The sequence below is a fragment of the Athene cunicularia genome (genome assembly GCF_003259725.1).
Source record: "Athene cunicularia isolate RWA chromosome 14 unlocalized genomic scaffold, athCun1 chr14_part1, whole genome shotgun sequence".
In the NCBI taxonomy this organism is placed as follows: Eukaryota; Metazoa; Chordata; class Aves; order Strigiformes; family Strigidae; genus Athene; species Athene cunicularia.
Window position 1 is genome coordinate 9276506 of NW_020799118.1, and position 13719 is coordinate 9290224.

The 13719-nt window shown below is 41.0% G+C and overlaps 1 protein-coding gene across 2 annotated transcripts; it reads left to right on the forward strand.

Annotated features, from left to right (window-relative positions):
• Window positions 1–412: 412 nt before the first annotated feature.
• On the forward strand, window positions 413–12048 carry GET4 (golgi to ER traffic protein 4). 2 transcript variants are annotated; one of them, XM_026859029.1, is made up of 9 exons: window positions 413–837; window positions 3576–3654; window positions 4080–4161; window positions 5130–5279; window positions 6949–7087; window positions 9027–9167; window positions 9251–9326; window positions 9510–9582; window positions 10689–12048. In XM_026859029.1, the coding sequence occupies exons 2-9, from the start codon at window positions 3580–3582 to the stop codon at window positions 10775–10777; spliced, it is 825 nt and encodes a 274-aa protein (XP_026714830.1). In that variant the 5' UTR covers window positions 413–837; window positions 3576–3579; the 3' UTR covers window positions 10778–12048. The 2 variants fall into 2 exon arrangements, with proteins under 2 accessions (XP_026714830.1, XP_026714829.1); XM_026859028.1 differs by lacking the exon at window positions 413–837 and adding an exon at window positions 2876–3075.
• Window positions 12049–13719: the final 1671 nt, after the last annotated feature.

Sequence of the window (13719 nt, forward strand, 5' to 3'; positions counted from 1 at the left end):
CACGGACAGAGCTGGCTTTCGCCCCCCCGTCCCCCCGTCCCCCCGTCCCCAGACGTCTCTGGGCGGCCCCACGTCTCGAGGAGGCCGAGTGAGGCCCTCCCCTGCCAGGCGGGAAGGCCTCGGGGTTCCTCCCCGGGCATCCCTGCGGGCCCGGGTCCGACTCCCCCTGTCCTTGGCTCCAGGGCCCTCCGTGAGCTCTTCAAGCAGGCGCCCTCTGAACAGCCTCTGGTTTGCCAGCTTATTTTAAACGTCAGCCTGGCTGAAAAGTAGATTGTTTCAGGGCTTTAAGGTTTTGTTCGGATTATTGCTCAGCCGAGAAACAGGGCTACTTTGCTGCACAGTAGTCACCCTCTGGTACAGCTTTTAGGAAGGGGCAGCTCTCAGGGTGGTGAGAATCACATGCACGGAGGAATTTTATGAGAAATATTTATAGTTGGTGTAATGTTTCTGTTCATGACAATGACTACGTTGAGCAGTTCTATTTGTTCAGAGATACTACTAGTGCCTGTTATGTCATAAGAAGCTTACCTTTATTACAAACTTGTAGATTTTCTATTACTTTTCACATCCACCATAACTTACAGTGGTCACCCTTTCTCTCATCAAAATTTAAAATGTAGACCCTTGCTTTAAGGGGCACAGAATAAAGTATTATTTCTAGAGGCTTCCTTGGTTGGTCCCAGTTTTGTTCACTTGGGGTTCTGCTGGGGAAGAACAGATGGGAAAAGTGCCTTCCAAGTCTTGATAGCTCACACGTGCTTCAGCTGCCCTCAGAGCTCCTCCTCTGAGATGGAATGGGAACAGGCCTGTAGGTATCCCCAGAAGAACAGCAGCCAGCTATGTGGAGAGGAGAGTCCTTGTGCATAGTCTGCTTCTGCTACCAGTGTACCTTGCATAGCTTTTCCTCCCAAGCACCATTAAATTAAAGCAGTTGTGTTCTGCCGTAACCTTCTGATGGGATCAGCAAGGGCATCGTCTAGGCCTTAAGACTTAAATTGTATTTGAGAATAAATCTAAATTTACGACAAAGCATGGCCCGTTTTGTAGTAAGGATTATGTGATGTGATGGCTGCAGTGGCAGATGATGACTTGGCTCAGCAGGTCACTTCTCATCCAGTCTCCTGAATGTATTAACTCACATACTTTGCTTAAGCCTTCCTGAATTAATTTGGAATCAAAGATCCTGCCTTTTCCATTTTAAATGTAAGTGAAAGAAGGTGCTCAGCTAAATGAAAAGGTGACATTTGCATAGTTGGGAAAAGCGTTTCCTTCTAGGCAAAAAGATGTAATGAGACAGTGTAACTTGTTTGGAAAGTCACTGAGGCCAAAACAGAATCCTGGATAGTCTTGCATGTCCTCTGTAAAATGTGTGTTAATGTCAACAGTTTTCCAGAGACACATTAACACAGAGTGAGGTGATCTCAGCTGCAGAATTGTAATTGGGATAGACAGTGCTTACTTGTTGTAAACAACGTTGGCCTGTAAAACATTTGTTCTGTCATGAGTTGCGTGTTAAACTTGAAATCCTGACTCAGAGTTTCAGAAGCCATAAACTGAGATGTATTTGAGGGAGGAGGAGGGGAGGAGGAAAGATTATTGTAAGCCTGCTTTCTGCAGACTTCTTATCCCTCCCTGTGATCCCCAGAGCGATTTGAGAACTGCTGTTGCTGCCTGACGCCAAGCAGCCAGTCCTTTGCTCTTCCAAACAGGAGTACCTGGGCCAGTGTTGTTACTGCATGGGCTGACTGGCTTGAGCTCTGTTTATGATTTGGTGATTGAGCCAAACTTCCAAATTTAACATCTCTGTTACATGGGTTTCTGTTTTCCTGGTGCTTGTAGGTAAAAAAGAAAGTCTTTTAGATGGATTTTATATTGTAAAGCTGTTTTCAGCATCTTTTAGTATGTGCTGTAATAACTCCCAGATTAGGAGCTCCCAAATAACTTTGGGAATCTGCTGGAAGTAGAATTGTTGGAAGTTTGACACTGAGATTCAGAGTGAAACACCTAGAAGCAAACCTGGATGTGAGGCCAACTATGAAAGTGTTAGAGCTGCCGATCTGTTTGAGCATTTACTATGGTGATTGCAAATCTGAATTATTCCCAAAAAACATCATCGTGGCATTCATTATTACAGTTCTGACATCCATTATTACAGTTTTGCTGGTTTGGATAAAAGACCTTGGGGCTTTTGGAAGATGGTGAGCAGGCTGGAAGGACTCTATCTCCTCCCTTGCTTGTTGTCTGATCTGATTTTACCAGTACGACCTGTCCCTGGGACTGCCAGGTGTGACAGGAACCTCACGTGCAGCACAGCAGCATAGTATCCACCGTTTGCTTGTTTTCCCACTGGTTAGTGTGACCCTCTCTGTGCCCACGCTGTCCCACTGCTCCCCGGACAGCTTCACTCCCAGAACCACTGACCCCTCTCTGTTACCCCACAGGGACACTCGTCAATCAGATTTGCTGTATGGGGGGGGTCTTGCTGCTGCAGGAGGCTGCTCTGACCACCGAGAGCAGAGAGGGGTGAAGCAGGGGCACAGCACAACCAGGTGTTATAGGGGACAAAATGAATATTGCAGATAGTAAAGCAGTGTGGTAAAACTGATGTCTTACCTTTTTGATGTGAGCAAAGTGGCTGTTGTTATTAACTACTCAGAAAATGGACATTTTGAGGAGCATTTAAGAGAAATGGGAATTGGAAACTATCTGCTGCCACACCTTAACTGCACTTATAAGAAACGCTGTGTTTGTAATCCAGACATGTGACTATTCAAGGCCTTTAGTTACCAGTAGTGATGATGTGCAGGAGGCTGCAATCACAGCACCATAGTAAGAGGCTCCTGCTCTTGAGGGAACCATTGAGAATACTTTTATTCTTAATTTCTTGGTTAACTCTTAAGTGAGGAAGGTGGAAGCTGCAGCAGATGTGTTTTGAAGCATTGTATTTGAGGAGCCAGACTTGTTTCTATTTATGAATTGGTGACTCTGTATAGTGTTGCATGGTAAATCTTGCTGGCTGTTCTCACCTTACTGGAGCGCATCAGAGAGAAGCAACTTTGGTTCAGCAGAGGACTGGTATGTGGCTGGTGTCCCCTGGCAGAGAGTAGTACTGATCAGAGAGACTTAGAGCAGTGGAAAGGAGACATCGGTGAGGAGAGGGCTGGAGTCACTTGGGCAGCGCTGGGTGTGTGAGCTGTCCAGGGTTTATTCCGAAAACTGTTTCACTGGGACAGCTTTGGGTTTGGTAAAGGCTCTAATGTGACATTCTGCACGGTGTAGTTCAGTGCATTGGCATCTTTTGCTCAGGAGAATTCCTGGGATCATTTCCTTGTCCTTGTTTCAGCCCAAATAGGGTTTGAAGCTCTTCTTTCATTCTTATACTCTTTGCTTGTATTCCATCAAGTCTGGAGCAGAAAACAAATCATAGCTTGCAGTTAAAATTACATTATTACTGAAACTAACCCAATTTAAAAATAAATCCCTTACTGCCTTTATTTTAAATGTTAATGTTAATCCTTTAAATGTAAGTAACTTAGTTGTGGTAATTTTTATCAAGGTGTTGGTATTGTTTTCAGGTATATGTCACAAGGAAAACATGCAGAAGCTAGAGAACTGATGTATTCAGGGGCTTTGCTGTTCTTTAGTCATAACCAGGTAAGCCACTGGTTTTGTGTGTGTGGTTTGGGGGGGGGGTAGGTGGGAATTGTTATTCCAAGATTTTGAGGAGTGGTGAGTTCTCAATGGTAAATGTTTGGAGTAATTGCTTTGTAATCTTTTGTTTTATCTCTTTGTTGAACCTTCTTCCACAAAGGATTGTGCCAAACTGGAACATAAAGCAGAAGTGTTTGTGAGCATCCAAACAATAATCATAACCACATTTGTTTTGCAGTCCTGGAGGCTTCTCTTTTGATGACATTAAATTACTATAATTTTTTTGTAAGGGAAGGTTGAGGCTTGATACTGTGCCTTAGCTGTAGATGTTGATGAAAGTATTAAATCTGCATCTGACAAAATTCTGGTTGATGTTTCCTTTTATGTACTGATACGTTTATCACTACCAATACGTGTCTGTTTTGTAGCAAAACAGTGCTGCTGATCTGTCCATGCTGGTTTTGGAGTCTTTGGAGAAATCGGATGCAAAAGTAGCAGATGACCTTTTGGGTGAGGTGATCTTTGTGTTCAATTTGATAGTGTTTTAATGTGCTTTCACTTCACAGTGACTGTTAACATCTTGAAACCTGGATTCCTTTTTATATGCCCTCCCACATGGCTAAGGGTTACCTTCATCATAGAAATGGACCGGGGTGTGTGTGTGGGGCGGTGGAAATTTATTAGAGAATAATGGATTTCTGATAACTTTGTGGGCATGCTTAGAACAAAAATTGATGTCTTGTGACATTGTCCTTTCCTCGATGCAGCAGTAATGTATTGTCTGCGCAGTCACTGATGTCCCTAGGGCTTTGTTGGATGGTGATTTCCCACCCGAGCAGTGTGGTAGTGTGCACATGATTTGTGATTCAGCTGTTCACAAGGAAAGTCTTCTTGTCTGACTGTGAGTTTTGGTAAGCAGGCAATTGAGGGAGCCCTTTTTAAGGGCTGCCTGGCCAGACTACTGCTGCAGCATGGGCAAACCACTCCTATGAACAGCCTATGGGTGGAGACAGACAGAGCTGTTCTTTGTTTACTTAGATCAGTTCTGATCTTTTGTAACCCATCTATGACTTCTGGTGGTGCCTTTCCAAACTGCAGCCCTCTGTCCCTCTCAGCTTCCCCATGAATGGCAAGCAGTCCCGTAACCTGCAATCTTTCCTCCTCCTTGGAACTGCATAGTTCTCTGGGATATGCTGTGCCATTTGAGTTGACAGGGAAGCTGTCACCAGGTGACTGCAAGGCACAGCTTTTGGCTGTGGAGGAGTCATACAAATATTGGTGGCTGATAGATGCAAGATTGACTTGGTGTATGAGAAGTGTCTCAAGCTCAAAGTCACTCTTCTAAGGTGGCTTATGGAGGTTGTTAAGGGAGTTTAAAGACACAATAGCACTGTAACTTAAATGTTGTTTCTTAAAGATGCACTAGAAGCATTCTATTTCTATTAATGGTAAATATTTGTGAATCTTATTCTTTCTAGAAAACTTGGCAAAATTGTTTAGTTTAATGGATCCAAATTCTCCCGAAAGAGTGGCTTTTGTATCCAGAGCACTCAAATGGTCTAGTGGGGGATCAGGAAAACTTGGACACCCAAAACTACACCAGTTACTAGCAATTACCCTTTGGAAAGGTAAGAAAAATCAACAGGCTTTTATGTGTTTTCTTTTGAAAATACTGAAAGTGGGATATTGTAAGAAATCTAGTTTGGAAGTAATCTAAGGAAGCTGAGATGGAGATGACTGATGAGTTCCACTATTACTGATTTCTGCAATAACTTCAGTTTAATGTTACTAACAAAAACCTGGGGCTGTAAATTTGTATTAGTGCAAACCCCAAAACACAACTGCTGTAAATCTCTCTGTAAAAGGAAGGTTGATCGTTTAGACATTGAGGTAGTTTGAGTCATTAGGAAGAAGATTGCTGGGGAGCAAAGCTGTTCTATTGTGGGGTTTTGTCTTTAAATCCGGGATAAACATGACAAAGATTGAAATATGTCACCTAGCATCCAGACTGTCTTTGGATCAGTAATTAGGTGCTTTTTGAGACATTGACCAGCAGGCTTATTCTGGAATGAATGCTGTTGCCTTTGGTTTATGTGGGATTTTATCACTTGTGATGGGATGTAAGATAAACCAAAAATGCACTAGGTAGTTATTTTAGTTGTGGATGATAGCCAGTTTTTAAAGTCTTAATGTTCAAAATATAACAAAGGTAAGTGCAAACAGTTGAATAAATGCCATCTCTTTTGTGGTTTCTTGTGAATTAAAAACTGTGCAAGGTGATTGTTTGTTTATTTTAAATTTTTTGGTAGCTACAAAGTGATGAGAGTGGTTTCATGTATCAATCCTGACCCAATGGTCAACATTCCAGCTTACTGCCTTTCTGCGTGCCATAGGCAATCCCATAGCTGTTCTCATGGGACTTAGGTTAGCTTGGTGGCTGCTGCCAGCCAGAAAGGGAGGATTTTCCTCAGAGCACTTGTTAGAAGCTGAGATATGATTAGGATAAGAAAGAGTTGCATTCTGAAAGTAAAAATCCCCACTTTGTAGCTGTCTGCTCACTGGTCTTTTGAAGAGCAAAATGCATACGTTTTCTTAGTCTGTAGTTTTTGAGACCTTGATCAGAAAAGGCTCAGATTTTTAAAACAAAGCTTTTAAATTCCAAAAATTAGCAGCTATCCAGTTCTGATTTGTCATTGCAGTGATTTTGTATGATGCTTTGCTTCAAGTTAAGTTCTAACAAATCATTGCCATTTCTTATACCTTTTTTTCCTCTATAATTGCTGTTCTATTCCGCATATGGAAGCAATTTTAATTTTGATAGCAAGAGTGGGCTAAGCTAAAAATAGGAAATGCCTGCTTTCCGTGCACTTAGAAAGAAGGACACTGAAGTTGCTGTTTGACTTCTTGGTGCACATGGTCTGATATGGAACTTCTCGATTCTTTTCCTAAGCACTGATGATAGCACATGAACTGTCAACATGCAGTTAGATAAAATGATATGACGGCAGCTCAAGCTATTTGTCCCAGTGGTTGTGTTTGGTGGTGGCATTGAATAAATTGTATTTAATAGGAGTTGTTCACATGTATTTAGGATAACGTATTTATTATATTCCTCTATAACTTGTCTGTAACTTTTAAAGAAAAAAGCCCTACTCTTTGCTAGTTGTCTTGTTTATATACTATGTGTGTAGCTCTTGTCCTTTTACCAGCTGTAGTGTACAAGCCTAACAAATTTGTTTTTATGTTCAAGTATGATGAACTGATTTCTTAAAAGCCATTTTCTTTTTCCTTTTGTAGAGCAAAACTATAGTGAATCTCGGTATCACTTCTTGCACTCCACAGATGGCGAAGGATGTGCAAATATGCTAGTAGAATACTCCTCGTCCAGAGGATATCGCAGTGAGGTGGACATGTTTGTAGCACAGGCGGTACTACAGTAGGTGTTAAACCTTTTTTAATTATTTTGCTAAGATGACACTGTGTTTGAGACCAGTCTAATTTAATCATGATAACTATAGTTTAACCATGCATCCTTTTCAAAAGAAACTGTGAAACTGGCCAGAGCTCCTGAAAATCCCTTTGTGTGGTAACAACAGGACAAAACTGTCTCAAAACAGCTGTGTTGAATTGATCATATTGGGGAGAGGAAAAAAAAAAAGCACCTGAAAACGTATTAAGGTCAAAACCTGAAATTATGTTAATTGCCTGAAGAATTAACGTAATCTGTTTGACCCTGAAAGCACAGTTCTTAGCTTTGTTAACACCACTTCATGTCTAGTTAGGGCTTACTTTGATGTTTTTACTAAGACAGGACCTAAGCAGGCTATATATTTACTTTTAGCATAGTAATTGCTCTTGGTTTCATTGTCCTGAGAGACAGTTTGTCTCCGATCACCCTGATCTGTCAGCAGCAGTGCAATGGTTCTTGGTTTGACAGAGTTCCTGGTGGCTTTCACTTACTTGAGGCATTTATTTTGTAGGATGTGGGAATGCAGGCTATTATGTGCCTTTGCAGAGCTCATGTACAATTAAGGTTGACAAAGCCAATTTGACTGCATTCAATCAGCTGATGGCTTTCTTCAGTCAGGGAAAGCAGCTCATGGAGGAGTCTGAGGAGGAGGTGGAGACAGGACTCTGCAGCAGGGAGTCAGGCAGAGAGTAGGTGTTGGGGGAGAGGGAGGAGGTGAGACCAAGTCTGTCTCTCTTTTGGCAGCAGTGAGCTGTCATGTTAGATTTGTCCTGCTTTCCATAGCTGGTTGATATAGATTGCAGTGATTCTGAGCGGTAGAAAATCCTGTATGGAAATTCAGTATATGCAGGACTCTTAAACAATTTTATGGGGCTTTATTCTGGAGGGGGGGAAATTTTGGGGAGAAGTTATGAGTAAGAGATTATTTTTTCAGTATTTATACACCACTACTACTGCATCCCTTACTGGCCTATATCTCAGATACTCTACTAAATCCTCTTACATAACAGTTTATACTCTAATGAAAATAATTGCAGCTCCTTGCTCAGCAGTAAGGCAAAAGAGCTCAATGCCCTTGCACGTGTGAGGGTACAGAATTGGAGGCCAGCCTGCAACCAAAAATGAGACTGCACGTGGCAGCCTTCCCAGTGCTTGCTGACAGCGTTTGTCCCAGATAAAGTCTCTTGTTAAGCCTGTGGGACTTGCAGAGATTGCCAGTTAAATTAACTGGACCTGAACAAAGGTTTGATCAGTTTGGGAAATCGATCTGTTAACCAGTGATAAATGGCTTGGGAGCTCAAAGTGCAGCTTTATTACGAGACTTTTAGATATGTGTGTCAAACTTATTAGTGGTGCTGATGGCTTGTTGTTTTGAGGTAGTGCTAATAGAATGACAGAGCCGTCAGACACTGACAAACACATACTGCAAGGAGATGTGTTTGGGAGTGGATGGGACCAGGAGAGAGGTCTTTAATTTGGTTTTTACCTCAGCATAGTAATCTCTGGACCAGTAAATGCAATATCATGTTTAATTTGAATTATGTGATGGCTAGTCTTTCCGCATTTTGATTTAATTGATGCCCTCTTTTAGTAAACATCCTGTATACAGTCTGCTTAGATCTCGGTTATACTCATTCTATTAATATTTAGTGTCAGTTCTCCCTCCCAACCCACTTATTCCACAATGTGTTCTAGTAGTGCTTTTCCCCTTCCTCATTTGATAGCCAAAGCACTGCCAAAGCTGTACATTTCTACCAGTTAAGTTTTTGCCATCAGATTAAACCTGAGATGGCTTGTATGCACAAATCAACTAGAGATTGTTGAGCTTTTGGTTTCCCTTTTCTGCATGTAAAACTACTTCTCTACCTGTTATTTTTAACTTGCCCTGTTGTGTTTCCTTTTGCAGATTTCTCTGCTTAAAAAATAAGACCAGCGCATCAGTTGTTTTTACGACATACACACAGAAACATCCTTCAATAGAAAAGGGTCCACCCTTTGTTCAACCACTGCTAAACTTCATCTGGTTTCTGTTATTGGCAGTTGACGGGTACAGTCTGATTATCCTCATGTTGTTCCTGGTTTCCTTTTCAGTTGTTACTGAGATTACATTTTTGGTTGTTTCTTTTGTAGAGGAAAACTAACAGTATTTACAGTATTGTGTGAACAGTATCAACCTTCACTGAAAAGAGATCCCATGTATAATGAGGTGAGTTACTCGTAGTTGTAAACAGGATTTAACCTACAGAATTAAATAATAGCTGACTGTCTCCTGTTTTGTGACTTGTAGATAGGAGTCAGTGATCTAGCTTGTGTGGTGTGACTGCTGCCCATGGTATTTCTACCTGTAAATGAAGTAGCTGACGTTGTTCTTCATCCTGTGTCGTTTCAGTACCTAGATAGAATAGGACAACTTTTCTTCGGTGTTCCGCCCAAGCAATCATCGTCCTACGGAGGATTACTAGGTAAGGTTTATGCTGACAATTGTTTATAGATACCACCAGTCTTTTCAGAGCAGTGGCTTATATGAAACAGCTGTGCTAGAAACAGATAATTTGTTCTAATGAATATATCAGTTTTTTCATAGACCATAGAAACAGTCCCTGCTGAATTGCTTGCATGTGAAATTAATTTGGTGAAGCTAATAGACTTTTCATCTTTGAGAAGAGGAGAAGCATGTAAATGACTCTTACAGTTAATTATTGATGTTATGGTATAACTTCCAAATGTAAAGAAAAATCTTACTTGTATTAAAGCTTAATTTCCTCATGCTTCAGTGGCTGATTTTCCTTAAGCCAAGTCTGGGACTTTGGTAGAGATCTAACCAGTGCTGATATAAAATGAGTTTTCCTACAGTAGCAGTTCTGAAATTAATACTGCCCTACTACATGAAATGAAAAGGAATAGAGAAATTCAGCCCTCATTTCCTGGCTCTTGAATAAAATGTGAACAAATTGAACTGGATTACTTTTGTAAAATATTTTTTTTTCCTTGAGAATTAAGCTTTTTGTTTGTAAACTGACTTGCTTTACCTGCAAATAAGTGATACCCAAAGTTTGATGAAAACCACAAGCATCATAGAACCCATATGTAAATAACATCTTTTCAGCAATTCAGGAATCTATAAATTGAAAAAAAAAAAAAAAAAAGGAAGAACATGTAGATGCCTTTGACTCAGACAAGTTCTTCATAGCGTGATGTAGACCATTGCTGCTTTTTGAGAGTTTCACTGCTGGAGGTGTCTTTCCTCGTTTGGTTGTTTGTTTTTTTCTCTGTCAGGGTGCAGCTGTAGTACATAAGTATGTGACTTTGGTGTGGGTTTTTTCCAGTGTACTCTTAGAGAAGAAACTGTATCAAAATGCAGCTTCCCAAACCAATAAATTCTTAATGGAAACCAGTGTGGGAATACTAATGTCTTGCTGAGCTTTTTGACTTTTTTTGACTTCAGAATTCTCCTTTTTATTTTAATTACTGAAATCTGCAACCTAGCAGGATGGAAGGAGAATAGTTTAAAGTTTTTGAGACAAGACTGTAAAACTTAGAATTTTGACTGTCCTGTATTTTATTCTAGGAAACCTCTTAAACAGTCTGATGGGAACTGGAGAAGATGATGACACAGAAGATGGTCAGGAAGATAGCAGTCCTATTGAGCTCGACTGAATGTTGTCATTGGGTGCCGTGTAAATCTGATGATTCGATGACTCCAAAGACAGTTTTGGAATTTGAATCCTGCAGTTGTTTCTTGGCGCCTAAAAGGGCTCCTCCGGTCTTTTAGAAATGGTTGCTGAAATGTTTATAATGTTCGGTCTATATTATTTATGTAAAAAAAGAAAGAAACCAACAAAAAGTAGCCAAATGAACCAATCGGAGCAATTGTTAGCAGGTTTCCGATACAGCAGCTGGTGACTTTGATTAAAATATAGTCTTCTACGGTTTCTGATGCAGTATTCCCTTTTGCACAGTAATTCAATAAAGCATAAATATGGGTCTTGTACTTCACGGCCTACCCAATACTGTCTTTGTTGCAAGAATGCTTCCTTGACCTCTGCCACCTCCAAGGAAGATCTTGAAAGGCAGGGTGATCAGTTGAATAATTTATTTGTGAGGCTGGTGCCAAAAGTACTGCGAGACGAGCCAAGCAGCATAATTTGAGATGCACATCCAAGAGACGTTGATACCAAGAACTCGCTTCCACTGCCGTGACTAACATGCACGCCATTCGTACTGCCTTTCACTCGACTTAAGGTCTGGTTCTGGCTGAGCCCAGGTGTATGTTTAGCCGATACTTCCTGAAAAGCACAAGATTGAATTGCTCTCGAGTAAAAGCCTGTCAGTGGAGCATAGGTAATTAGCTTCCATGTGGATCTCTCTTGCCTAGGTATAAAAATTTGGCATCTAAAATACCTCCTCTGACTTGTGGCTCTACTCCTTTGGAACAGATTCTATTTCGGTGTAAGTTCACAACCATACGTAAAGGCAACGGTGTTAAGTGAATGAAATGATATGATTTGCCGTAAGCAATGTATGTGTTTGAACTGCAGCTGTATGTAAAGAAAAGGGATACTGCAGAACTTTTGGTTCTTTATGATATATTTATTTTTCTTGGGTGATTGATTCATTTAACACTTTCTGTAAAAGAATAAATCAATGAATAATGGAGTAACTTCAACCCCAGTGGTAGGCATAGCCATTCTACATCTCCTCTTTAATGCAGCACAGTGGATGTCAGTGGTACAGTGAACAGATGAAATGGTGGGGAAACGCTTTATTTTTTCACGATGAAAATAAAAAGGCTTAGATTAATAAACAGCAATCATGCATGGGGGAGGGAGGGATTAATACAAATTTATTGACTGTATGAAAAAGAAAAGGCATTGAAAAGAAGACTTTGTGTTAATTGTGAAGTCTCAAATAAACACTTTATACCAGGATGTGTGATGGTCCTGCTTTTTAAGTTTTAGGAGCACAGATCTTGCTTTCTTTGCTATTTTTTTCCCCTCTTCTTTTGCCTGTGGATCATCTGGACCTCAGTGCTGCAGTGTGACCTCTGTCAGTGAGGGCGTAGCTTCAGTCAGGTGTTGTAATGCCAGGAGCAGGTGTGGATTGCTTTAATTTGCAGCATGTTCAGCAGTGAACCCCCTACCTGGATGATGCTGCAGACGCAGTAAACGCTCTGGGACGGTGGCAGGGGCCAGAGCCGTGTCACACTGCCTTTGGCTGCTGCCTGACGTGCCAGTCCTGGGGCAGCTGGAGGTGCCCAGCAGCGTGTCCTGTGCTCACAGTTCATGTGCTCACCTTGTCTGGGCAGGACTGTCCGTGTGCCCAGCCTGAACCCCAGCTGGCCCAGGGGTGGTGGCCTATGTACAAAATACAGAGACATTGCAATAGCCCAGACAGGTGCAGAACACGTGCACAAACAGCCTTTTGTGTATATCATCATTTATAATTAATTGTATAGCATATAATTTATAGTATGATTTCTATTTCTCTTAGTTATACACCCACCCATTCTTTATAACGAGCACTGAACACAATGAACCCAGCACCTCTCCCTGCTTCTCACACACCTGTTTTTAAGTGTGACCATGTGTGTAAAATACACTTCTAATATAAATTAAGTTACTCATACACGTATGCATGAGGATATGTTTTTATATGCAATATAGTGCTCTTGAATTTATAATATATCCTTTACACCTATATGAAAAGCATGCACATGTATAGTATATTTTATTAATTTGCAATTATAAAAAGACTATATGCAGACATGTATGAAATACATTTTAGCTTATATATTTGCAAATTAAATGTGTATGTCTAATGATAGCTACATATATATACATGCATGTGTTCATATGAACTATATGCAGCTCATACACCCCCCCCCAAATAAGTGTAGTATATATTATGCTTGATCTACTATGCACAGCTTATAGTTGTGTTTGTGACTAGTCAACAGCTCATGAATTTATATTACGAGGAGCTAATTTTTGTGTATGCATACATGAGTATTATATATATAATATATATGCTATACACAAATAAGTATAATGTATAGTGCGTTATATGCTGCCCTGGTTTCAGCTGGGCTAGAGCTGCTTTTTTTGCTTCTTGGTAGCGAGAACAGTGCTGTGCTTTGGAGAACATTGACAATGCACTGATGGTTTTAGTTGTTGCTAAGAAATCAAAAACTTTTCAATTTCCCATGTCTTGCCAGTGCGCAGATGCACACGAAGCTGGGAGGGAGCAGAGGCAGAGCACTGGGCCCAAAGTGGCTCAGGGAACATTCCCCATCATACCGTGTCACGCTCCGTGTGCAGGTGAGGGTTGATCAGGACACTCGCTCTCACTTCCAGGATTGAGTCTCAGGCTTCTCTCTTCTCTGGGCTCACTGGCTGGGAACAGGCTGGGCATCGGTCAATGCGTGGTGAGCAATCACATTGTGCATTACACCTTTGTACTTTCTATTATTACTATTATCATTATTGTATTTTTCTTTTATTTCAAATTACTGTTTTTATCTCAACCTACGTGTCTCCTTACCTTTACTCCTGTAATTTTCGCCCCCATCCCTGCGGCAGGGGAGGGTGAGTGAGCAGCTG